The 24533-nt window shown below is 43.0% G+C and overlaps 1 protein-coding gene across 2 annotated transcripts in view; it reads right to left on the bottom strand.

Annotated features, from left to right (window-relative positions):
• Positions 1 to 24533, bottom strand: part of LOC117364804 (proline dehydrogenase 1, mitochondrial-like) — a 157187-nt gene that overhangs the window by 44096 nt on the left and 88558 nt on the right. The window contains exons 6-8 of one of the 2 annotated variants that reach the window (XM_033954436.1): positions 11998 to 12194; positions 2789 to 2870; positions 1452 to 1544 (exon numbers count right to left, since the gene is read on the bottom strand). In XM_033954436.1, the coding sequence (XP_033810327.1) occupies positions 1452 to 1544; positions 2789 to 2870; positions 11998 to 12194 (372 nt within the window). The remainder of the gene's footprint in view (positions 1 to 1451; positions 1545 to 2788; positions 2871 to 11997; positions 12195 to 24533) is intronic. The other variant, XM_033954437.1, reaches the window with a different exon arrangement.

The raw sequence follows: 24533 nt of genomic DNA on the forward strand, positions 1-24533 counted from the left end.
TCCTTGGCCGCTGTCTGTCTTTCTGTGTGTCTGTCTGTCTTTCTGTCTCTCTCTCTCTCTCTCCTTGGCCGCTGTCTGTGTGTCTGTCTTGTCTTTCTGTCTCTTTCTCTCTTTCTTGTTGGCAGCTTTGTGTCTGTCTGTCTTTCTGTCTCTTTCTTTCTCTCTCTCTCTCCTTGGTTGCTCTCTGTGTATGTTTCTGCCTCTTTCTCACTCTTTCTCCTTGGCCACTGTTTATGTGCCTTTCTGTCTCTTTCTCTCTCTCTCATTGGCCGCTGTCTGTCTCTCTATCTCCTTGGCCACTGTCTGTGTGGCTGTCTGTCTTTCTATCTCTTTCTCTCCTTGGCTGCTGTCTGTGTATATTTCTGTCTTTCTCTCTCTTTCTTTGGCCGCTGTTTATGTGCTTTTCTGTCTCTCTCTCTCTCTTTTTCCTTGGCCGCTGCCTGTGTGTCTTTCTGTCTCTCTCTTTGGCCGCTGTCTATCTTTCTATCTCTTTCTCTCTCTCTCTCCTTGGCCGCTGTCTGTCTCTCTATCTCCTTGGCCACTGTCTATGTGGCTGTCTGTCTTTCTATCTCTTTCTCTCCTTGGCTGCTGTCTGTGTATATTTCTGTCTTTCTCTCTCTCTCTCTTTCTTTGGCCGCTGTTTATGTGCTTTTCTGTCTCTCTCTCTCTCTTTTTCCTTGGCCGCTGCCTGTGTGTCTTTCTGTCTCTCTCTTTGGCCGCTGTCTATCTTTCTATCTCTTTCTCTCTCCTTGGCCGCTGTCTTGTTTGTCTCTTTCTCCCATTCCCTGCCTGTGCCCCGCTCCCCTTCCTTTGACCGCCCCCCCCCCCAACCCATCCCACCCCCTCTGCGGCAGCACCACCAGCCTCCAACAAATCCTCATCCTTGACCCGGAAATTCACCCAGAGTGGAGGCAGAGGAGAAGGCTGTGCGACCACGGAGTGGCAGTAGTTGTGGCCTTCCCTCCCCTAGCTCCGTAGCTCGGTCGCCGCCACTGCCTCCTTCTCTCCCCGATGTTGGCTCCCAATGTGCGCAAGCGCCACACACGCACCACACTCTGCAACATTTCTCTGCCGACCACAGAGCAACGGACGCACGGAGCCACAAAAATTGAAGTGCACATGTGCGGCTAAGGGTATTATTATCTTAGATGGAATCTCTTGGGGCACACCATTGTGCCATGACACTGCATTAGACGATACAGGATGCCTGGGTAGACATGCTTGGTTAGTTGCTTCATTTGTTTTGGTGGTTTCTTGGATTTCTCTAGGACTTGAAGGGAGGTGGGATGGGCACTGAATTGGATATAGGAACTTTGGTTCGCCATTATTAAGAGGTGACAAAAGCAACAGCCTAGTGGCATCTACAGCTCGCAGCTGGGTATATCCTTCTGGAGGGGCCACCCCACTTTTCCTTCTGCTGTCATGAAATGTTATTATAGCCTCTTCCTCACCTTTGCCAAGATGTCTATCCTCCGGAGCATCCTCTTCATTTGCAGATCTTCCTCATCTGTGAACTTGGACAGAAGTGGCTCCAGTTGTCCAGTCTACAGTGAAAGGGGAAAAAGTGCCCGAGCACTCTCGTTTATACACTAATAGCAAGCAGAATGCCCAAATTAGCACAAGCTCAAGTTTGGCTGAAAACAGGTCATTGACTTAAGTGCTTGAAACTCAGGTTCCCAAATTACATCAATTTGTTTACCTTTAGCTGCTGAGCACTTACCACCAGGCCCAGGAAAAATCTCTTTTGAAAAAGATTTAAATAACTTGGCATGGAGGACTGGAAAAAGGGCGGATATGGTCCCTCACCACAAAAGTGAAAACTTGGATGACAAACAACGTAAGAATAGCCTTACTGGGGCAGACCAATGGTCCATTAAGTCCAGTAGCCCGTTCTCACGGTGGCCAATCCAGGTCAATAGTACCCGACCAAAACCCAAGGAGTAGCAATATTCTATGCTACCGAACCAGGGCAAGCAGTGGCTTCCCCCATGTCTTTCTCAATAACAGACTATGGACTTTTCCTCCACAAACTTGTCCAAACATTTCTTAAAACCAGCTACGCTATCCACTCTTACCACATCTCAGACATTTGTACATAAGTCAAAATTTTCCAAAATAGCTCACTTTTTTTTTAGGATGTTCTGGGAATATACACAATGTCCGGAGGGGGGAAGGGGGGTGCAACAACACTAAGGGCTCCTTTTACAAAGCCGTGCTAGGGCCTTAATGCGCAGAATAGCGATCGCTAACTTGCCACACGCGCTAGCTGCTACTGCCTCCTTTTGAACAGGCGGTAGATTTCTGGCTAATGTGTGCTAATCTGGTGCGTGCAATAAAACCGATAGCTCGGCTTTGTAAAAGGACCCCTTAAAAGTTCCAAAACATTTTTTTCCAAATTCTTTATTCATTTTTTCATCTTATAACAAGTACACAATATTTCATCATTTAAAACTTTTACACATCACATTTTGAAATTGTTTAAACATTTATATGACAATCTTTGAAAAATACATTAGTCCAATCTTCGTTAGGAAACTCCCTTAGCAAACGCTTCACACTGTAGGCCTTTCGTTGCATAAATGCGATCACAAATATCTTGATGGTCACTTTCTGAATGATCTCATTTTGACAACAGTCAATTTTATTAGCACATATCTTTTTGTGTTATTTTGAAAAATGTTAGGGGGTTCCATTTTCTGGACACCATATAGAAATCAAAATGGTAATGTCTGAAAGATGGAAGGGTTCAAGAGTTTAGATACAAAGAGAAAAGTAGCCGTATTTGTACCTGAAGATTTGGCACCAATAATAGTTTGGAGATCTTGGTCTTACTGTCAATAAGGCTGTTCCAATCCAAGAGATCAATAGTACTGGGTAAAAAGAACATAAGAACAATGAAAAATCAGTAAACAAAAATCAAATCCCTCCAGTGATTCATTTAAAGAAATAGTGAAAATGTTCATTTCCATCTTTAGTGGACAAAAATTCTTTCAAATGACAAGACTCCATGCTCACCTGCACTGCGCAGAGTAGAGAATGACACGGTGAAAAAATTGGTCCCCGTCACTGCCCCGTCCCCGTCTCACCATCCTCTGCACCGCCCCGTCACCGTCATTCCCTTCACCGCCCCGTCACCGCCACTGCCACCCCATTCACCGCCCCGTCACCGCTGCATACATAAAAGCCTCAAACGGGTACGATTTTATATACTTTTCTAATATCTCCCCTATGTATCTGCCATTGCCCCCCCCTGTGTCCATATACCATCCCCATGGCATGTCCCCTTTTTGTCTCTGTCCCTATGCCCCATGCACATAATTTCCCCTCTTTCTGTTACCTTCCTGTGTCCAGATTTCCCCTATCTTCCTCTTCCATACCAGTGTGTCTCTTCTTTTCAACCCCATCTAGCTTTCTTCCCCCCCCCCTGCTTCTAGCATCTGGCTCACCTGCCTGTCCTTCCCTTTCTTTCCTGCTGTGGGTTTTTCTTTCCGTTTTCATCACCTTGGCCCACAATCCTTTTCCCTTTCACTCCCTCCTTACAGTCTGAGCCGGGAACACGGGTGATCGCACGGTCCTCGCAGCCCCCACCCGCCTGCCCAATCGATCCTAGTGTTTAGCCAGTTCTCTCCCTTCTCCTCACCTTTATTTGCAGGCTTTCTTTTTCAGCGACCTGCACGCTTTCCCAAAGAGCCGCACACGCGCGGCTGCTCAGTGTTCAATCTTCTGCTCTGCTGCAACTTCCTGTTTCCGGTTGCGTCAGAGCAGAAGATCGAAACTGAGCAGCAGCGGGTGCACGGCTCTCTGATAGCGTGCGGGTCGCCGAAAAAGAAAATCTACAAACTAAGGTGAGGAGAAGGGAGAGAGCTGGCTAAACACTAGAATCGATTGGGCAGGCGGGTGTGAGCTGCGGGGACCGCGCGATCCTTCATGCCTCACTGCGGGGACAAGACCCATTCACCGCCCCGCGGGCGGTGAATGGCCTTGTCCCCGTCGCCGCCGTGACTGCTAGTTTTCTTCCCCGTTTTCGGCGGTGACCCGCGGCTAAAATGCGGTGGCCGCGGGTAAACCGCCACCGTGTCATTCTCTAGCGCAGAGTCTATGTGCCGATAAACAATTGTTTTTCCACTGCCCTGATGAAGCACCAGTGAACGCTGCCTGGCCATCGTCGGCAGGACAAGTCTGTTTAAAAAATGCTTGGATAATTTCCTAAAAGAGACGTCCATAGGCCATTATTGAGATGGCTTGTGAAAATCCACTGCTTATTCCTAGGATAAGAAGAATAAAGTGTTTTACTATTTAGGATCTAGCTAGGTACTGTTGGATCCTGGTCTGTCCCGGTCTGTCAATTCTTATGCTATATTCTTATCGCTGCAATGACAAATCTCACCATTTCCATAAGAACATAACATAAGAATTGACAGACCGGGACAGATTGAAGGTCCATCAAGCCCAGAATCCTGTTTCCAACAATGGCCAACCCAGGTCCCAAGTACCTACAAGATCCCAAGCAGTAAAACTGATTTTATGCTGCTTATCCTAGCAAGAAGCAGTGGATTTCCCCAAGCCATCTCAATAAAAGGCCTATGGATGTTTCTTAGGAAATTATCCAAACCTTTTTAAAATCCGGCTAAGCTAACTGATTTCACCACATTCTCTGCAAATAAATTCCAGAGTTTAAAATTCCGCATTGAGTGAAGAAATATTTTCTCGGGTTTGTTTTAAATTTACTACTTAGGAGTTTCATTGCATACTCCTTAGTCCTAGTATTTTAGAAAAAAGAGTGAACAAGTGATTTCCACTCCACTTAGTATTTTATAGACCTCTATCATATCACCCCTGAGCCATCTCAAGCTGAAGAGCCCCAGCCACTTTAGGGAGTCGTTCAACACCTTTTATTCTTTTTGTTGCCCTTCTCTCTACCTTTTCTAATTCCGCTATATCTTTTTGAGATATGGCGACCAGAATTGAACACAGTATTCAAGTTGCATACAAGGGTATGTTAACATTTTCATCTTTGTTTTCCATTCCTTTCCTGATCATTCCTAACATTCAATTTCCTTTCTTAGCTGCTGAAGGTTTCAACATATCCTCAACAATGACACCTAGATCTTTTTCCTGGGCAATGACTCCTAACACAGAACCCAGCATCACGTAGCTATAGTTCAGGCTTCTCTTTCCCACATGCATCACTTTGCACTTGGCTCACATTAAACATCATCTACCCTTTTGACGCCATCTTCCAGTCTCACAAGGTCCTTTTGCAATTTTTCACAATCCTCTTACGATTTAACAACTTTCAACAATTTTGTGTCATCAGCAAATTTAATTATCTTGCTAGTTATTCCCATCTCTAGATCATTGATAAAATTGTTAAAAAGCAGTGGTCCCAGCATAGACTCCTGGGGAACCCCACTGTTTAACCATCTCCATTGAGAATATTGACCTTTCTGTCTTTCAACCAGTTCTTAATCCATAATAGGATATATTACCTATTATCCCATGACTTTCTAATTTCCTCAGAAGTCTTTCATGATGTACTTTGTCAAATGTCTTCTGAAAATCCATATATACACATTATCAACCGGCTCACATTTATATACATGTTCATTCACCCCTTCAAAGATTGGCAAGGCAAGATTTCCCTTGACTAAATCTAAGTTGGCTTTTTCTCATGCTTACATATCTGTTCTGTCATTTTGTTCTTTATAGTAATCTCTACCATTTTGCCCGGCACCAACATTAAACTCACCGGTCTATAATTTCCCAGATTACCTCTGGAACCCTTTTTAAAAATTGGCACCACATTGGCCACCCTCCAGTCTTCCGGTACTATACTGGATTTTAGAGAAAAATTACAAAATTGCTAATATCTCTGCAAGTTAATTTTTCAATTCTCTCAGCACTCTGGAATGTATACCGTTTGGTCCAGGCAATTTGCTACTGTTCAATTTGTCAAATTGACCCTTTACATCATCCAGTGTTACAGAGATTTGAGTTTTTCTGATTCATCGGAATTGAATACCATTTCTGGCACTGGTAACTCCCCCACATCTTCCTCAGTGAAGACAGTCAAAGAATTCACTTAATCTCTCCATTATGGCCTTGTTGTCCCCGAGAACTCCTTTTATCCCTTGGTCGTCTAGCAGTCCAACTGATTCTCTTCCCATCTTCTTGCTTTTAATATACCTAAAAGTTTTTTCCTATGTGTTTATGTTTATTACCACATTGCCCATTGTTTGTATTAAAAATGGAGGAAGGAAGGCCATAGAATATATCTATTCTAAGCTTCCAGGATGGCATTTTTGAACAACATCCATGCCCAATATATATTTTTGACCATTGCAGCTGCTCCTTTAAGTTTCTTTTTTACCACTCCCCTTTTGTTATTAAAGTCAAATTTTTTAAAGTTAAGTGCTATTGTATTGGATGTCCTGTGCGAACTCATTCCAAGGATTATATGATCACTATTATCAAGTGGCCCCAGCACCGTTACATTCCTTACCAATTCATGCACTCCACTAAGAACTAGATCTAGAATTGCTTCACCTCTTCTTGGTTCCTGAATTAGCTGCTCCATTAAGCAGTCCTTGATTTCATCAAGGCATAGCATGCCCTGATGATACATTTACCCAGTCAATATCGGGGTAGTTGACACCCATTATTATTGTGTTACCCAGTTTAAACATAGAAACATAGAAGATGACAGCAGAAAAGGGCTACAGCCCATCAAGTCTGCCCACTCTGCTTACCCACCCCCTGTCTATGCCCTAATGATCCAATTTCCTTATCTTGACCCTCGTAGGGATCCCACATGGGTATCCCATTTATTCTTAAAGTCTGGCACGCTGTCTGCCTCGATCACCTACACTGGAAGCTTGTTCCAATGATCAACCACTCTCTCTGTGAAGAAATACTTTCTGGTGTCGCCATGAAATTTTCCGCCCCCGAGTTTGAGCGGGTGCCCTCTTGTGGTCGAGGGTCCCTTGAGAAAGAAAATATCATCTTCCACTTCGACACGTCCCGTGAGGTACTTAAATGTTTCGATCATGTCTCCCCTCTCCCTACGTTCCTCGAGAGTGTAGAGCTGCAATTTGTTCAGTCTCTCTTCATATGAGAGACCCTTGAGCCCCGAGATCATCCTGGTGGCCATCCGCTGAACCGATTCAATTCTGCGCACATCTTTACTGTAATGTGGTCTCCAGAATTGCACACAGTACTCCAGATGAGGTCTCACCATGGCCCTATACAACGGCATTATGACTTCAGGCTTTCGGCTGACGAAACTTCTATTGATACAACCCAATATCTGCCTTGCCTTAGATGAAGCCTTCTACACTTGATTGGCAGTTTTCATGTCTGCACTGATGATTACTCCTAAATTTCGTTCTGCTGAAGTCCTAGTTAAAGTTTCTCCGTTCAAGAAGTACGTCCTGCATGGATTTCCGCTTCCGAGGTGCATGACCTTACATTTCTTAGCATTGAAGCCTAGCTGCCAGGTTGAGGACCAACTTTCCAATGTAAGCTGGTCCTGCGCCATATAATTCTGTAAACTGCATTCACTTACTATATTACATAGTTTGGCGTCATCAGCGAATAGTGTTATTTTACCTTGAAGCCCTTGAGTCAGATCCCCTATGAATATGTTGAAAAGGACCCAGGACCGAGCCCTGTGGCGCTCCACTGGTCACCTCCGATGTTTTAGAGAGGGTACCATTAACCACCACCCTCTGAAGTCTGCCACTCAGCCAATCATTGACCCATGCAGTTAGTGTCTCTCCTAACCCCATCGATTCCATCTTGCTTAGCAGCCTGTGGTGTGGGTCACTGTCAAAAGCTTTACTGAAGTCCAGGTACACGACATCTAAAGACTCTCTCCAAGTCCAACTTTCTTGTTACCCAGTCAAAGAAGCTGATGAGATTGGATTGGCAGGACCTACCCTTGGTGAATCCATGCTGACTGGGATCCCGAAGATTCCCTTCATTCAAGATCGTGTCCAATTTGCTTTTAATTAGTGTTTCCATGAGTTTGCACACTATTGATGTGAGACTCACCGGTCTTTAATTCGCAGCCTCTGCCCTGCAACCCTTTTTATGCAGAGGAATGACATTAGCTAATTTCCAGTCCAGGGGAACTTTCCCCTTACTTATGGAGAAATTGAATAGCTCAGCCAATGGTTTCGCCAGGACATCGCTCAATTCTCTGAGCACTCTTGGGTGCAAATTGTCTGGTCCCATGGCTTTGTTCACCTTGAGTCTTGCCAGTTCACTGTAAACTTCACCTGGTGTTAGCTTCCCAAATTTCTGGTAACATTTCAGCATCTGTCCATTCATCTTTGTCAAGTGGATGGTAGTACACTCCTATCACTATCCTTTTCCTCTTTACACAAATCATTTCTATCCATAGGGATTCCAAGGTATGTTTCTGCTCCTTTAGAATTTTCAATCCATTCGCTTCAAAGCCCTCCTTAACATATCCAAGTTTCCAAGTTTATTATATAATTTGATTAAATTGCCTATTCGAAGTTCTAGGCGATGTACACATTGTTAAAATATCTAAAATATAGGTAACAAATCATACAAACATACAGTTTATCAAATTAAATTAAAAAATATGGACATTCTTATACAAAGATTAAATCATTTGAGTTAAAACATTTTTACATACAATATCAAGACAAAAGGAAAATTATTTAGGGGTTACAATCAATATTAAATTCAATATATTAAGGTAAAAATATTGGGAGGGGAGACAAATGATTAGAGAAGAAATATTAGATGTAGAGAGATAAAAGAATTATGTTTATTCACTAAAAGCATCTTTAAAGAGAAAACTTTTAAGTTGGGTCTTGAATTTGTCTAAATTCTTTTCCTCTCTTATATACAGTGGAAGATCATTCCAGGTCTGAGGAGGTTATTGAAAAAATAGTACGACGCCTCGTGTTAATAACTTTTAATGTTATTTAATGGCCAATAAATGTTGATCTTGTGATCTCAGAGATCTAGAGGTAGAATAAGGAATTAAAACTCTGAAAATAAAAGCAGGAGTTTTAAATAATAGAGATTTAAAAGTGAGCAAGCATAGTTTAAATAAAATGCGATGTGCAACAGGGAGCCAGTGTGCCTCTTTAAGTAATGGAGAAACATGATCAAATTTTTTAGCTTTGTAAATAATTTTAATAAAGGCGTTCTGAATAATTTGGAGACGTCTGATTTCCTTTTGTGGCAAGCCTTTAAATAAGGCATTGCAATAATCGATTTTAGAGATTACTAGAGAATGCACTAGGATATTCAAGGACTTTGCGCATATAAATTTGGCCACGCATCGAATTTGGCGAAGTCTGTAAAAAGTAGATTTAACCACTTGGCTTATATGATCGTGGTAAGATAATTTGGAGTCAAATATTATTCCAAGAATCCTAATATTTTGAGTCATCTGCAATGGAATGCCTTTAAAAGAAATGGGAAAAAGAAGTGTACTACAGTCCTTCCATGGAAAGAGCATGATGTTAGTTTTATGAATATTTAAGGCTAATCTATTGGCATCCAGCCAATGGTGAATTTGATCCAGCTTGTCATTTATTGCTGCTATTTCTTGTGGATTATTGGGATCAATTGAATGTAGCTTTTTTGACTGGGTTACTAGACAACTGGATGCCGGAGAGTCACTGGACGTGGTATATTTGGACTTCAGTAAAGCATTTGATAGCGTCCCTCATCGAAGATTACTGAACAAGCTGAAATCGATAGGATTAGGAGACACTCTAACTACATGGGTTGGGGATTGGCTGAGCGGTAGACTTCAGAAGGTGGTGGTGAACGGTACCCCATCCGAAGCATCGGACGTGATCAGTGGAGTGCCGCAGGGCTCGGTCCTGGGCCCGATTCTATTTAACTTATTCATAAGAGATATGACGCAAGGACTTAGAGGAAGGGTATCATTGTTCGCCGACGACGCCAAACTTTGCAACATAGTAGGCAAAAGCTTATTACCTGATAATATGACACACGACCTACTGTTGCTGGAACAATGGTCAACTACTTGGCAGCTAGGCTTCAATGCTAAAAAATGCAAGATAATGCTCCAGCTCTGGCAGGATACACGTTTCAAATTTGACACATTGTAATCACAAAACATAAAATATAATTATTTTTTCTATCTTTTGTTGTCTGGTCATTATTCAAATCATGTTGGTCCCAGGCTCTGGCTGTCTTCTGATAACTTACTTGCCAGAGTCTCCTTCTTTCTCCTTGCTAATCATCCATCTTCCATCTCTGTCCTCCCCTTCTGTTTCCTTTCCCTCCCCCAGAGGTCTGGCATCTTTCCTTTTTTCGTCTCCATCCTCGCAGCTGCAGCAACGGACCCCACCATCCCCAGATCCACCATCTCTCCTTTTCTCAACCACCCTTTCATCCATCTCTCCCCTCCTTCCCCACCACCCCAGGGTCCACCAGCTCTCCCTTTCTCTTTCCAACTATCTTCCTATCCAGTATCTATCTCCCACACCATCCCTTGTGTCCAACTTCAATTCCTTTCTGTTCCTTTCCTCCCTAAATCCCATTGTCCACCATCTCTCTCCCTCTCTTCTGTTTTTAGACAAACTATTTCCCCCCCCCCCAGGTTGGTATATGCATGTCTCTTTGAACCCCCTTCCCTCCCTCCCTCCGTGTACTTCTACACCTGGGCACCTCTTCCTCGAATGCATGCATGTTCCTCCCTTCTTTGCAGTGTTCTCCGGCTTCCCCCATGGCCTCCCACTCTTACCTTCAGATAATACGGATGCCTGCAGAGAGGATCGCTGGTGCTGTAGCGATCCTTGCAGGCTGCAGTCATCCTCAGCAGCACGTTCCCTCTGCTACAATCCTGTCCCTCTGATGAATTGGAAGGCTGATTTTTAAAAAAACAAAACAACGAATCGATTCACCTGAAGTGAATCAATTCGAATCAGAAATCAGGCAGCACTAAAACTCGCTTGCTCCCTTCAGGGCCATCCAGCTGGGCTGTTCCTTCCTGTCTTCAGTGGCACTTGTTGCAGGGACAAGGGCAGCAGCTCTTACACGCTGCACGTGGCTGACCCACAAGCCTTCCCTCTGACGTCAATGAGCTATTTGATGTGGCTAAAGGATTCTTGAATTAACTTACCCAGGGCAATGCAGGGGTGATTAATGTTGCAAAACGCTGTCAGCATCAAAGATTTCAAAGAAGTTCCAGGAATGTTGTTTTGAATGTTTAAATCAGGGGTGTCCAACCTTTTGGCTTCCCTGGGCCGCATTGGCCGAAAAAATTGTTTCTGGGGCCGCGCAAACGTTGCGGAGGGAGCTTGCAAGACAGTAAACACCCGGGGCAGCAGAGGAAAACACTGCATCGCCCTAGACCGGGGCCGCAGGTTGGACACCCCTGGTTTAAATGATCACTGCAAGTTTTGTTTGAGCGCTACAGCAAATATGCTTGAAAATTTCACAGCAAGTACAGCTGATTTATAAAATAATATGTCTGAAAAGCGAGGCCTAGTGTGTTTGAAGAGTTTGAGCACCTGATGGTCGGTTTTTATGCCAGTGAGTGAGAAAAGGAAGTTTGGAGAATTTTTCTCTAAATGACTCCCGTTGTAAATCTGAGGCTTTTCCTACTCTCTGCTTTTGCTCTTATTTAATGGCTATGATAAAGTAATAAACCTGTTAAAAAGGATTATCGGTTTATAAATGGAGCCATTTTTGTTTGATGGTGAATTTTCCCTACTATCCATACATGATCGTTAGCGATTAGAGCTGCAGCCTCGGCACCTTGAGGTTGTAGGTTCAAGTCCAGCGCTGCTCCGTGTGACCCTGAGCAAGTCAATTAATCCTCTATTGAATCAGCTACATTAGATTGTGAATTCGCCAGGACAGATAGGAAAAAAAGTAAACCGTTTAGACAATCTCCATTGATAGGCAGTATATAAATAACTTAAATAAAAATAAGAGAGGTTTTGAACTGTGCCACCTCTTCCAAAATGTCCTTACCTAGAGACTCCCAGGTTCTCCTCAGTGAACCAGTGCTGGCTGTCAGCCTTAGTCACAATGCCCAAATTCTCCAGGCTCTCCTGTAACTTCTCCACTTCCAGTCGTATGTCCACTGCCGCCAGTCCTGCCTTCCCCTGCTGTGCTGCTAGTTGATGAAAGAACCTCCGCCACTTGATCAGAACCTCCGAAAACTGCAGCTGAGAAGAGGGAACATGAAAGCAAAGCATGAGTTACTGAGCCAACTCATGGCTAAGGATTTCACTATAACATCCAATGGTACTTGACACAATTGATGAACCTTTACCAGCCTCCTAGATCATTAACATCAGAGGGAATGTTTCGATCATCAACAGATGAATTAGCAAAAGTACATTATGCTAATATGAGAGCAAATATAATATCAGTTGCAGGCTGTGACAAACCCAGGTCCATTTCAGGTCTTACCCACAATAAACCCGGATCTGTTCCTGGTTTTGTCCTAGTGAGCAGGAATGTGCACAAGCCACCTAGGTGCAGGAGAGCGGATCAGGTGACTGACCAATTAATTAATTAAGCTGACTCTAGGTCTGACTGGGAAATGGAAATAACAGAAACAGGGCAGGATAAGTGTGAAAGTTTCACTCTAGGCAAACCTCATCCTGACACTGTTAAATACCTCAGGAAATTTGAACAGCCAGTTAAAACCAGGGTTAGAAAGTATCCCGTTTGTGAAAGCAGGAAGCAAGTCAGTGGGTGGAAAACCCTTCCCCCACAGTCTCAGAAGGGGAGTGGTTTTCCTCCAGATATAATGAGCCTGCTGGGAACAGAGAGGGGGAGGCAGCCAAGGGAAGCCAGACTCATGAGGCACCCGGGAGAGGAATACCCAGGAGGGTATGAAGCTGGAGAGAGCCAGACTCTCTCAGACTGGCCCATGCTAGAAGCAGAGGATGCAGCTCATATCAGGAAGACTTGGGAGCAGCCAGAGGAGGAAGCAATGGACACCCAGGCAAGCCAGGCAAGCCCTGAAACTCAGCCATTGCCTATGGAAATATAGTGAGTTCAAACCTGGATGTTTTCTCATGCTGTTCATTCCTCTGTGCTGCTAGGGAATCTGAAAGTTTAGAAACTTCAGTTTTAAAACTCTCCCTGAAAACTTAAATGCAGAAGTTTTCTTTAAAGCCCTGAATTATATAACGTGGTATGAGTGTTTGTACTTCCTGGCTGATTGCCAAGCTGAGCCAGCACGTTGTTTTCTCTCAGCTGTGGCTAATCCCAAGTGCACTATTGCAGAGAAGGGAAACGTACATGTGCTATTGAAGACTTGTGATATATCAATGATTTTTGGAACATACAAATGAACTATTTGGATAAAAGAATATTGATTTAAAACCCTGTTGCTCTGGTGAAGAGAACTGAGACCCATAAGCTTGCAAGCACAGAAGCAGGGACTGTTGGTAATTACAGTGTTATTTGAGTTTTGTTTTTGGAACCTTTATGAGTTTGATGTCATGTGCTGTGACTACATACCGCACTGCAAGGCTGATGCCTGAATGCTTTTTGAATTATGTTAACATTACTGAAATAAAGCTATTTTTGGTTTTTCACATTCTGACTGAAACCTGAATTCCTTGCATGCATGCCTAAAAGTAAGACCTGGAGGATCCCTTAGTAGCAAGGGACACGTAGGACTGGAGTTTTGGTCATTTTCCTGGGGCTTGTAACATCGGCTAGAACCCGGGGTGTGACATTTTGGTGTCAGGAGTGCGATTCGGTACCTCCTTCAGGTGAAGAAAGGCATAGCAAGGGGGGAAAATTTTTTTTTTTCTCTCTGGATTTTCAACTTTGGATTTATGTTTCCAGAGGAAAAGTTTGTTGGGCTAAACTTTTGAAAGTTATTGCTAAACCAAAGATTACAAGTCTTCAGGACAGCGGTGAGGAGCCTGCAGGAAGCAGCTGGAGCAACTGCGGAGGAATCCACAGCAGCGCAGCGCAGGAGAAAGTTCCAGGAGGAGAGCCAGTGACCAGACGATCCCGGGAGTTTCCAGTGGAACCAGAAGGGACCTGGAGGTCCTGGAAGAAGGGCGGTGCACCCTGTAAGGAGCATAGAGGCGAAGACTCACCAGTACTGCGGTAAGCGCACCAGACAGAGGGTCTAGGAGGGTGGTACTGGGGTCAGTAAGCGTTGAAATACCACACTTGGATAGTGTGTTTGTGCTTCACTTTTCCACAGGGACGGAATGGAGCCTTCAGCATTGGCGGCGGTGGCAGCAGAATGGCACAGACAGAATGAGGAGTTGAGGAAGGTGGTGGACACTAATCAAGGTCTGTGGCAGGCGAGCCAAGAGGCAGCAGAGCGGCACCACAAGGATTTTGTCCGCGTAATGGAGACGCAGTCACAGATGATGGGACAGCTATTGCAAGCCACATCTGCTGGCACAACTATGAACATGGTACCGGGAGTCTTACCTTTGCAGCCTACGGTAGGACAAAATTCATTAAATATGATAAATCTGAGTAAGATCACGCCAAAAGATGCCCCGGATGACTTTTTGAATTCCTTTGAAAGGATTGCCACGGCAGCAGGTTAGCCAGCTGACCAGTGGGCAGTTAGGTTGCTACCTTGTTTAGCAGGAGAGTCCCTGGCAGCTTTCCAAACTTTACCCCCAGGGCAGGCAAATAATTATCAAGCTATCAAAGCTCATATTTTGGACTTCCTGGGTTTTACAAGGGAACACTACAGGCAAGCTTTTCGCAGCATGCAGTGGCAAGACAGAGAAAGGCCTAGAGTATTGTTGCAATGCCTGACTAAAATGGCAGAAAGGTGGCTGCAACCAGTACTAGCCGACCCCGGAGCTTTGCTTGCGGAAATTGTGCTAGAACAATTTCTGGAAACCATGCCCTCGGATATCCAAGAGTGGGTACGTAGGCAGGGATGCCAAGACCTTACCCAAGCCCTGACAGTCGTAGTGGTGTACCTAGATACCCAGAGTAGGGTAGAGATTGTGAGGCCTGCATATAGAACACACCCACCCCGACACACACATCTGGGGTTATAGGACCCGGGGAGAATAGGTTTTCTAGTACCCAGGGTAACACCCAGAGGAAAGTTGCATCTAATACAGGGGTGCAATGTTTTAAGTGTGGGGGAAGAGGTCACCAAACAGAAATATTGTACGGGGAAAAGGTATGTGAGGGTGGCTTACAGGATGGATAAAGGAGAGATGCCTCAAAAAGGGAGATACCTTCTGCGGGTATCCGTGGGTGGAAAGGAGACCGAGGCCCTACTGGACACAGGAACGGATCAATCGATGATGGCTTGTCAATTTTTGGGGAAGATTTTCCCGAAAGAAAGGGATAGTAGTCACCTAGGGAAGGTTAAAATTAAGTGTGTGCACGGTGATAGTAGACAATACCCTTTGCGTTCTACCACTATCAGGTATAAAGATAAGGTATACCGGCCTCACACAGAAACAAGCTCAGCAAGTACAGGCCAGTGATTCAGCAATTTGGGGATGTCTTTTCGGCTGTACCTGGGAAAACGGGGGTGGTGGCCCACGATATTATAACATCACCGGGTAAGGTAGTAAGGGTAAGACCCTACAGGTTGTCGGAGGAAAAAAAAGCATTGGTTGAGGACTTAGTACAAGAAATGTTGACTTTAGGAGTCATAGAGCCCTCACAGAGCCCATGGTGCAGCCCTATCGTTATAGTGCCTAAGGCTGATGGGACACCCCGTTTTTATATTGACTTTCGTCAGGTAAACGAGGTGTCCCAATTCGATGCCTTCCCTATGCCAAGAGTGGATGAGCTGCTAGATAGGTTAGGACCAGCTCAGTTCTTGACAACCCTCGACTTGACCAAAGGAAATTGGCAAATTCCCCTCACTAAGGCAGCAAGACCTAAAACTGCATTTGGTACACCACGGGGGTTGTTCCAGTTCAAGCGCATGCCTTTTGGCCTTCATGGAGCAGCTGCTACTTGTCAATGCTTAGTCCGCGAAGTGTTGCGTGACCAACAGGAGTATGCTGATGCATACATAGATGATATAATAATTCATTCAGCCACATGGGAGCAACACTTAGATCATATGACGGCGGTTTTGGGATCCCTGAGTGAGGCTGGGCTAACCATAAATCCCAAAAAGTGTTTTGTAGGTCAACGAGAGGTAAAGTACTTGGGCTACATTGTAGGGAGAGGGCAGATAAGGCCTATTGTAGACAGTGTATCAGGACTTATCCTCGTCCCAACAATAAAAAGCAACCCAGGGCCTTTCTAGGATTGATAGGATATTATAGGCGATTTATTCCCTATTTTTCTTCCAAGGCAGGTCCTCTGACAGATATGCTGAGGAAGGGTAGCCCCGAGTCACTGAGTTGGCAGTCAACCAGTATACAGACCTTTGAAGGGTTGAAAGGTAGCCTGTGTGAGCAGCCAGTGCTCAAGGCCATTGAGTTTACACAACCCTTGATTCTGCAGACGGATGCCTCCGGTACAGGATTGGGGGCAGTCCTGAGTCAGGAGAGCCAAGGGGTGGAACACCCTATACTGTACCTTAGCCGTAAGCTTCACCCAAATGAGCAGAAGTATGCTACAGTAGAACAGGAATGTTTGGCAGTAAAGTGGGCGGTTCAAACCTTGGAGCACTATCTGCAGGACAGAGAATTTACCCTGGTCACGGACCACGCGGCATTGAAGTGGTTAAATACCATGCGCAATAACAATGCCAAGCTTACTCGCTGGTATTTGGCCCTTCAAACATTCCGTTTCCATATAGTCCATCGGCCAGGGAAGCTAAATACTAATGTGGATATTTTATCTCGCATCCCAGAGAATACAGGAGCTCGCTCAGTGATAAGCAAGAGTCAACTTTTAAGTGTGGGGGAATGTGACAAACCCAGGTCCATTTCGGGTCTTACCCACAATAAACCCAGATCAGTTCCTGGTTTTGTCCCAGTGAGCAGGAATGTGCACAAGCCACCTAGGTGCAGGAGAGCGGATCAGGTGACTGACCAATTAATTAATCAAGCTGATTCTAGCTCTGACTGGGAAATGGAAATAACAGAAACTGGGCAGGATAAGTGTGAAAGTTTCACTCTAGGCAAACCTCATCCTGACACTGTTAAAAATACCTCAGGAAATTTGAACAGCCAGTTAAAACCAGGGCTAGAAAGTATCCCGTTTGTGAAAGCAGGAAGCAAGTCAGTGGGTGGAAAACCCTTCCCCCACAGTCTCAGAAGGGGAGTGGTTTTCCACCAGATATAATGAGCCTGCTGGGAACAGAGAGGGGGAGGCAGCCAAGGGAAGCCAGACTCACGAGGCACCCGGGAGAGGAATACCCAGGAGGAAACTGCAGCTCTACTCTCTTGAGGAACGTAGAGAAAGGGGAGACATGATTGAGACATTTAAGTACATCACAGGTCGGGTCGAGGCGGAAAGCGATATATTCTTCCCCAGGGGACCCTCGGTCACAAGAGGGCACCCACTCAAACTCAGAGGAGGGAAATTTAATGGTGACACCAGGAAGTATTTCTTCACAGAAAGGGTAGTAGATCACTGGAACAAACTTCCGGTGCAGGTGGTCAAGGCCACCAGCGTGCTCGACTTTAAAAATAAATGGGACATCCACATGGGATCCCTACGGGGGTCGAGCTAAGGAACTGGGTCATTAGCACTCGGACTTGATGGGGTGGGTCAGAAGAGTGGGCAGACTTGATGGGCTGTAGCCCTTTTCTGCCGTCATCTTTCTATGTTTCTATGGTATGAAGCTGGAGAGAGCCAGACTCTCTCAGACTGGCCCATGCTAGAAGCAGAGGATGCAGCTCATATCAGGGAGCCTTGGGAGCAGCCAGAGGAGTTTCAAGTTTATTAGCATTTTATGAATCGCCTATCGAAATATCTAGGCAATGTACACTCTAAAAGCCACAGATAGTGGTTTCACATATAATTTTGACAGATTAGACATATTACAGACAATTTAAAACAGTATAAAAATTTTAAGGAACAGTCAATACAATACATTTAAGGTCAAAGAATAACATGACTAGGCAGGAAAGAAGGGAAAAGTTACATCATTTTTATCTATTGAAATTTACATGAAAGGGAAAACACAATACGGGGCGAGGGGATTTGAAAAGTCCAATATTTGTAATAAAAAGTATAAAAATTATGTGAGTTATATCATGTGTTCAAATGCATCTTGAAATAAAAATGTTTTTTAAAGTCTTTTAAATGTTTGTAAGTCTTTTTCTATTCTTATGTAATTTGGTAATGAGTTCCATAACGTGGGTGCCATAATGGAAAATATGTCGTTTCTTCTTATGCCAATAATTTTCAAGGAGGGGATAGATAGTAAGTTCGAAGCCGAGGATCGTAAAGAACGTACGGAGTTGTATGGAATGATCATTTTAGAAATAAATTGCGGTTCATTGAAAGTCAGAGTTTTATGTACTAAGAGTATAATTTTGAAAGTAATACGGTGGGAAATGGGTAGCCAATGTGATTTAATCAGTAGTGGAGTGACATGATCATATTTTTTAGCTTTGTGAATTAATTTTATTGCGGTATTTTGAATTATCTGAAGTCGTCTTTTTTCTTTCTGGGTTATATTAATGAAGAGGGAGTTACAATAATCTAATTTAGATATGATAAGAGAATGAATCAGAATATTGATAGATTTGGAGTCAAGAAAGGTGGAAATTGATCGAATAAGACGTAGTCTATAGAAGCATGATCTAACTATTTCGCTAATATGACTGTGAAATGATAGGTCTGCGTCAATTATTACTCTGAGAATTTTCAGTTTAAATACAGATTCTATAGGGAGGTTGTTTAGAATAAATGGTGATATTGGTATTAGATTTGCTTTCCAGGTGAAAAGCATGGTCTTAGATTTCTGTATATTTAGTGCCAGTTTGTTACAATTTAACCAGTTTTTTATTATTTCTAGTTTTTTGTTAATGGCTTGTATTTCTTCATCTTTTTCTGGGTCTATGGGATGTATGAGTTGTATATCATCTGCATAGGAGAAAGTTGTAAAGCCAGGTGATTGAGAAATAGTAAGAAGAGGTGATAATAAAATGTTAAATAAGAGAGGAGATAATATTGATCCTTGCGGCACCCCATAGGTTGAAGAATAATTTGAAGAAAAAACATCGTTAAATTTGACTCGTGAAGTACGGTCAGATAGAAATGAAGTTAACCATTGTAAAACTTGACCGCCTATGCCTAGTGATTGCATCCGATTTAATAAAAGTTCATGATCAATTGTGTCGAAAGCGGCTGATAAATCTAATGAGAAAAGGGCGACTGATTTGTGATGGTCGAGGTAATAATGGATATTTGTTATAAGACCGATCATCGAGTATTCTGTACTATGATGTTTTCGAAAACCTGTTTGGTTGGGGTGAAGGGCATTCGAGGATTCGATAAAGTCGGAGAGTTGATCAAAGACTAATTTTTCGGATAATTTCATTAGAAATGGCAAATTGGAAATTGGTCGGTAGTTTGATGTGTCATCTTGACTATTTTTGAAATTCTTTATAATAGGAATGACAATTGAGGTTTTCCAAGAAATAGGAACGGTTGCAGAGAGAAAGCTGTTTTGAATAAGAGAAAGAATGAAAGGGCCAAGGTGAGAAAAAAACTTCTTTAGATAAAATGGTGGAATGATTTCTGATGGAGAGCCTTTTAGGTTAATGTTTTTAAGATGTCCTTCTATTTCTCCTAAAGAAGGAGTTCTGAAATTAATGCATTTCGCTGTAGGAATATTATTACTTGCATCTTCTGATACAGGTGTATTTGGCGTATTGTTAGTGAAATTTTGTCGAATAGTGGAGATTTTATGGCAGAAATAATCTGCTATTTCTTGAGCTGTTAGAGTCGATTTTAGTTTAGTGGTTGTTTTTTTTGTTTCTGGATTAATGGATTTTAAGATATTAAATAGAACCGATGTATTATTGGCTTTTTGGATTTTGTTGTTGTTGTAATATGTTTTTTTTGCTTGAGAAATTTTATTTTTATAAAAAGAGGCATTATCATTGAATTGTTGGAGATGAAGTGGAGTTTTGGAAGCGCGCCATTTCCTTTCTGAGGCACGAAGTTGTCTTTTTAGTAAAGATAAATCTTTGGAGTACCAAGGGTTTTTTAATTTACGTATGGGTAAAGTTTTAGAAATTAAAGGTATTTTAGAATTAATAATAGATTCAAGGGTTGAATTCCAGAATTGAATTTGATCTTCCACATTGTTAAAATTAGGGAAGGTTAAAGAAGGGTTAGAGAACAATGAGAAGTCCGAAGTTTCTAGTTTGGAAAAATCTCTGTATGGGATTTTTTTTTTTGTTTCGGAGAAAAGATTTAAAGATAAAGATTCCATAAAGTTAAAGTTTAGTGAGATCAGACTATGGTCTGACCATGGAACTGGAAGGATGTTAGGGTCTGAATGAGAAATAGTTTGAGATATGGGAGTTAGAATCATATCCAAAATGTGTTGGGCCTGATGAGTGGATTCTTGAATGATTGTTTGCATGTCTAGTTCTTTAAGAAGATTTAATGTGTCTGAGGTATTTGAATTGTTGAGATTGTCAAAGTGAATATTAAAATCTCCCAATATGATCGGACATTTAGAAGTGGAACAGAAATCGAAAAGCAAATTATGAAAGGAAGTTAATTTGGTATGTTCTATCGGAGGAGGAAGCAATGGACACCCAGGCAAGCCAGGCAAGCACTGAAACTCAGAGCAAACAAAACAAAAAACTGCAGGCTTAGTACACGATGCAGGCAGACTTTATTTATAATAAGTAAAACATAAGTTAAAAACCTTTTACCAGGCAAGGGACCCAACACGGTCCGTGTTTCGTATAATCTTCATCAGGGGTCCTTTTTGGTAAAAAGAAAGAAATCAATCTAAAAAATAGCCTTGGGCAAATAGCAGTGAGTGACACACTGAGGAATTTAAAACGCTGGTGACACGCTGAAAATGCTCACCTCGGCAGCATTTTCAGCGTGTCACCAGCGTTTTAAATTCCTCAGTGTGTCACTCACTGCTATTTGCCCAAGGCTATTTTTTATATTGATTTCTTTCTTTTTACCAAAAAGGACCCCTGATGAAGATTATACGAAACACGGACCGTGTTGGGTCCCTTGCCTGGTAAAAGGTTTTTAACTTATGTTTTACTTATTATAAATAAAGTCTGCCTGCATCGTGTACTAAGCCTGCAGTTTTTTGTTTTGTTTGCTCTGGATTGTTTTTTACTGCAGACGGTTGGACCTCTGTTTTTTCCTTTTGGTTGGAAGCACTGAAACTCAGCCATTGCCTATGGAAATATAGTGAGTTCAAACCTGGATGTTTTCTCATGCTGTTCATTCCTCTGTGCTGCTAGGGAATCTGAAAGTTTAGAAACTTCAGTTTTAAAACTCTTCCTGAAAACTTAAATGCAGAAGTTTTCTTTAAAGCCCTGAATTATATAACGTGGTATGAGTGTTTGTACTTCCTGGCTGATTGCCAAGCTGAGCCAGCACGTTGTTTTCTCTCAGCTGTGGCTAATCCCAAGTGCACTATTGCAGAGAAGGGAAACGTACATGTGCTATTGAAGACTTGTGATATATCAATGATTTTTGGAACATACAAATGAACTGTTTGGATAAAAGAATATTGATTTAAAACCCTGTTGCTCTGGTGAAGAGAACTGAGACCCATAAGCTTGCAAGCCCAGAAGCAGGGACTGTTGGTAATTACAGTGTTATTTGAGTTTTGTTTTTGGAACCTTTATGAGTTTGATGTCATGTGCTGTGACTACATACCGCACTGCAAGGCTGATGCCTGAATGCTTTTTGAATTATGTTACCATTACTGAAATAAAGCTATTTTTGGTTTTTCACATTCTGATTGAAACCTGAATTCCTTGCATGCATGCCTAAAAGTAAGACCTGGAGGATCCCTTGGTAGCAAGGGACTCGTAGGACTGGAGTTTTGGTCATTTTCCTGGGGCTTGTAACATCGGCCAGAACCCGGGGTGTGATAAGGTATATTATTATGTAATAAGTTGACAGGTCAGTTGAGGCTGCGTCCGATATTCAAAACTTCAGATATGGTTATCTATTTATCTATTTGTTGGCTTCATGCTGCTGATGTTTGTTTTCATGAAAACAGGTTAGAAATTATTTTAAATAAATAAGAGTCACCAGGATTAAAACCATTAGCAAATGATGATTAACAGTGCAAAGTAAGTGGGGAAAGCTTGCGAAGCATAACTCACGGCATTATTTCCAGTCTCCTCATGTGTCTTACAGAAGAAAGATACTGGCTTTAATGGTGTGGTACCCACTCTGTAGGGTCCAGAGAATAAAATTAAATGACGTTATGAAGCCATACATCAGAACCTGTCAAAGAATTATGAGTATTTTTTATATCATAAGTACAGAATTTTTCTGTTTGACATCCAGTGAAAGATTAAAAACTATAGAGGACCACAAATGCATGTTTGGACACCTTCACCCTTTGCTGAATTCTTCCCACCCATTTCTCCCATCTAAGATCTTTGTTTGGCAGCTTCCACCTCATTTCATCTCTCCCAAAAACAGCCCAAGGAAAGTTGCAGGGCTTAGCTGTAGGTACATGCCGGATGATGAGTGAACATGGAGACTGCAATGGAGTAGTTCAGTGATTACAAGTTATTCTCATCTTCCATTGACTTAGGTAGGAACCAGAAAACTATAGGTAATAGGTCAGAGCAACTTTATGTTTAAATATGTTTATAAAGTTTTCAAGAAAAAAGTGCAAATAAAATTACATAGCAGTGGAATCCAGAAACTCACACATGTGCACAAATCAAACCCCTACCATTCCTCCGTCTACTCCCCCTTCCCACCAACATCAATAGTACCAACATCCAACAATTCGACATGTGGCGTGTGACCCCCTTCACAAGTTCAGTAATCGTCCACGGGCCTGGGGTGTAAGGTCCATCCCAAAATGTTCCCAAATCTGACAGAAGCGGTGACCTGGGCCCAGGTCAAGGTCACCAGCCTGTCTACGCTCCATAGAAGCTTGCACTATCAAGTTTATTAGATTTTTATATACCGCCTATCAAGGTTATCTAAGTGGTTTTACAATCAGGTACTCAAGTACACTATCATCAAAGATCTCCATTGACTGTAAGTTCGTGGATCCTGGGATATCCAATTTGTCAAAATGGCTTTCTTTCCCAAAAGCACAGTCTGCGCTACAAAAGCTGTCATCCCTTTCAATTTCGGTGTAGCAATAGTATAGTAACCAAATAAAGCTCTGGGCTTGGGAGACCATGTCTGCCCCAGAGAGATGAAATATAGTTGCTCAGATCACACCAAAAAGCACAGTTACTTACTGTAACAGTTGTTATCCAGGGACAGCAGGCAGCTATTCTCACTAATGGGTGACGTGATCCAACGGAGCCCCGATGCGGACGCCTCACAAGCAGTCTTGCTTGATGAAACTCGAAGTTTCAAGTCGCCCGCACCGCACATGCGCAAGTGCCTTCCTGCCCAGCACAGGGCGCATCTCCTCAGTTCAGATAGCTGGCAGAGAAGCCAACCCAGGGGAGGTGGGTGGGACGTGAGAATAGCTGCCTGCTGTCCCTGGATAACAACTGCTACGGTAAGTAACTGTGCTTTATCCCAGGACAAGCAGGCAGGTATTCTCACTAATGGGTGACCTCCAAGCTAACCATAATGGGATGGTGGGAACGTTGGCAACTTAGGAGAATAAATTGTGTAACACTCTTTGGCCAAACTGTCCATCCCTTCTGGAGAAAGTATCCAGACAGTAATGAGAGGTGAAGGTATGAACCGAGGACCAAGTGGCAGCTTTACAAATCTCAATCGGTGTCAATCTGAGGAAAGCCACAGAAGCTGCCATTGCTCTGACCTTATGGGCTGTGACTTTACTTTGAAGGGGTAATCCAGCCTGGGCATAGTAGAAAGAGATACAAGCTGCCATCCAGTTGGAGATGGTACACTTAAGAGATAGGACGTCCCGACTTGTTTGGATCAAAGGAGATGAAAAGTTGAGGAGCAGTTCTGTGCAGTTTGGTGCGTTCCAGATAGAAAGCCAAAGCACAGTCCAGAGTATGAAGAGCTGATTCTCCAGGATGAGAATGAGGCTTTGGGAAAAACACTGGAAGAACAATGGATTGATTGAGATGAAATTCCGAGACAACTTTAGGAAGGAATTTTGGATGAGTGCGAAGAACCAACTTGTCATGATGGAACACTGTAAAAGGTGAATCTGCAACCAATGCTTGAAGCTCACTAACTCGACGAGCAGAAGTGAAGCTAATGAGAAACACAACTTTCCAAGTGAGATACTTCAGATGAGCCTTGTCAATAGGTTCAAATGGAGGTTTCATAAGCTGAGAAAGAACAACATTGAGGTCCCAAATCACTGGAGGCAGTTTGAGAGGAGGATTGACATGGAAAAGTCCTTTCATGAATCTGGAAACCACAGGATGAGCAGAGAGGTTTCCCTTGAAGCAGCTGATGGAAAGCAGCAATTGCACTAAGATGGACTTGGATCAATGTAGACT

This window comes from Geotrypetes seraphini, chromosome 8 (genome assembly GCF_902459505.1).
Source record: "Geotrypetes seraphini chromosome 8, aGeoSer1.1, whole genome shotgun sequence".
Lineage (NCBI taxonomy): Eukaryota > Metazoa > Chordata > Amphibia > Gymnophiona > Dermophiidae > Geotrypetes > Geotrypetes seraphini.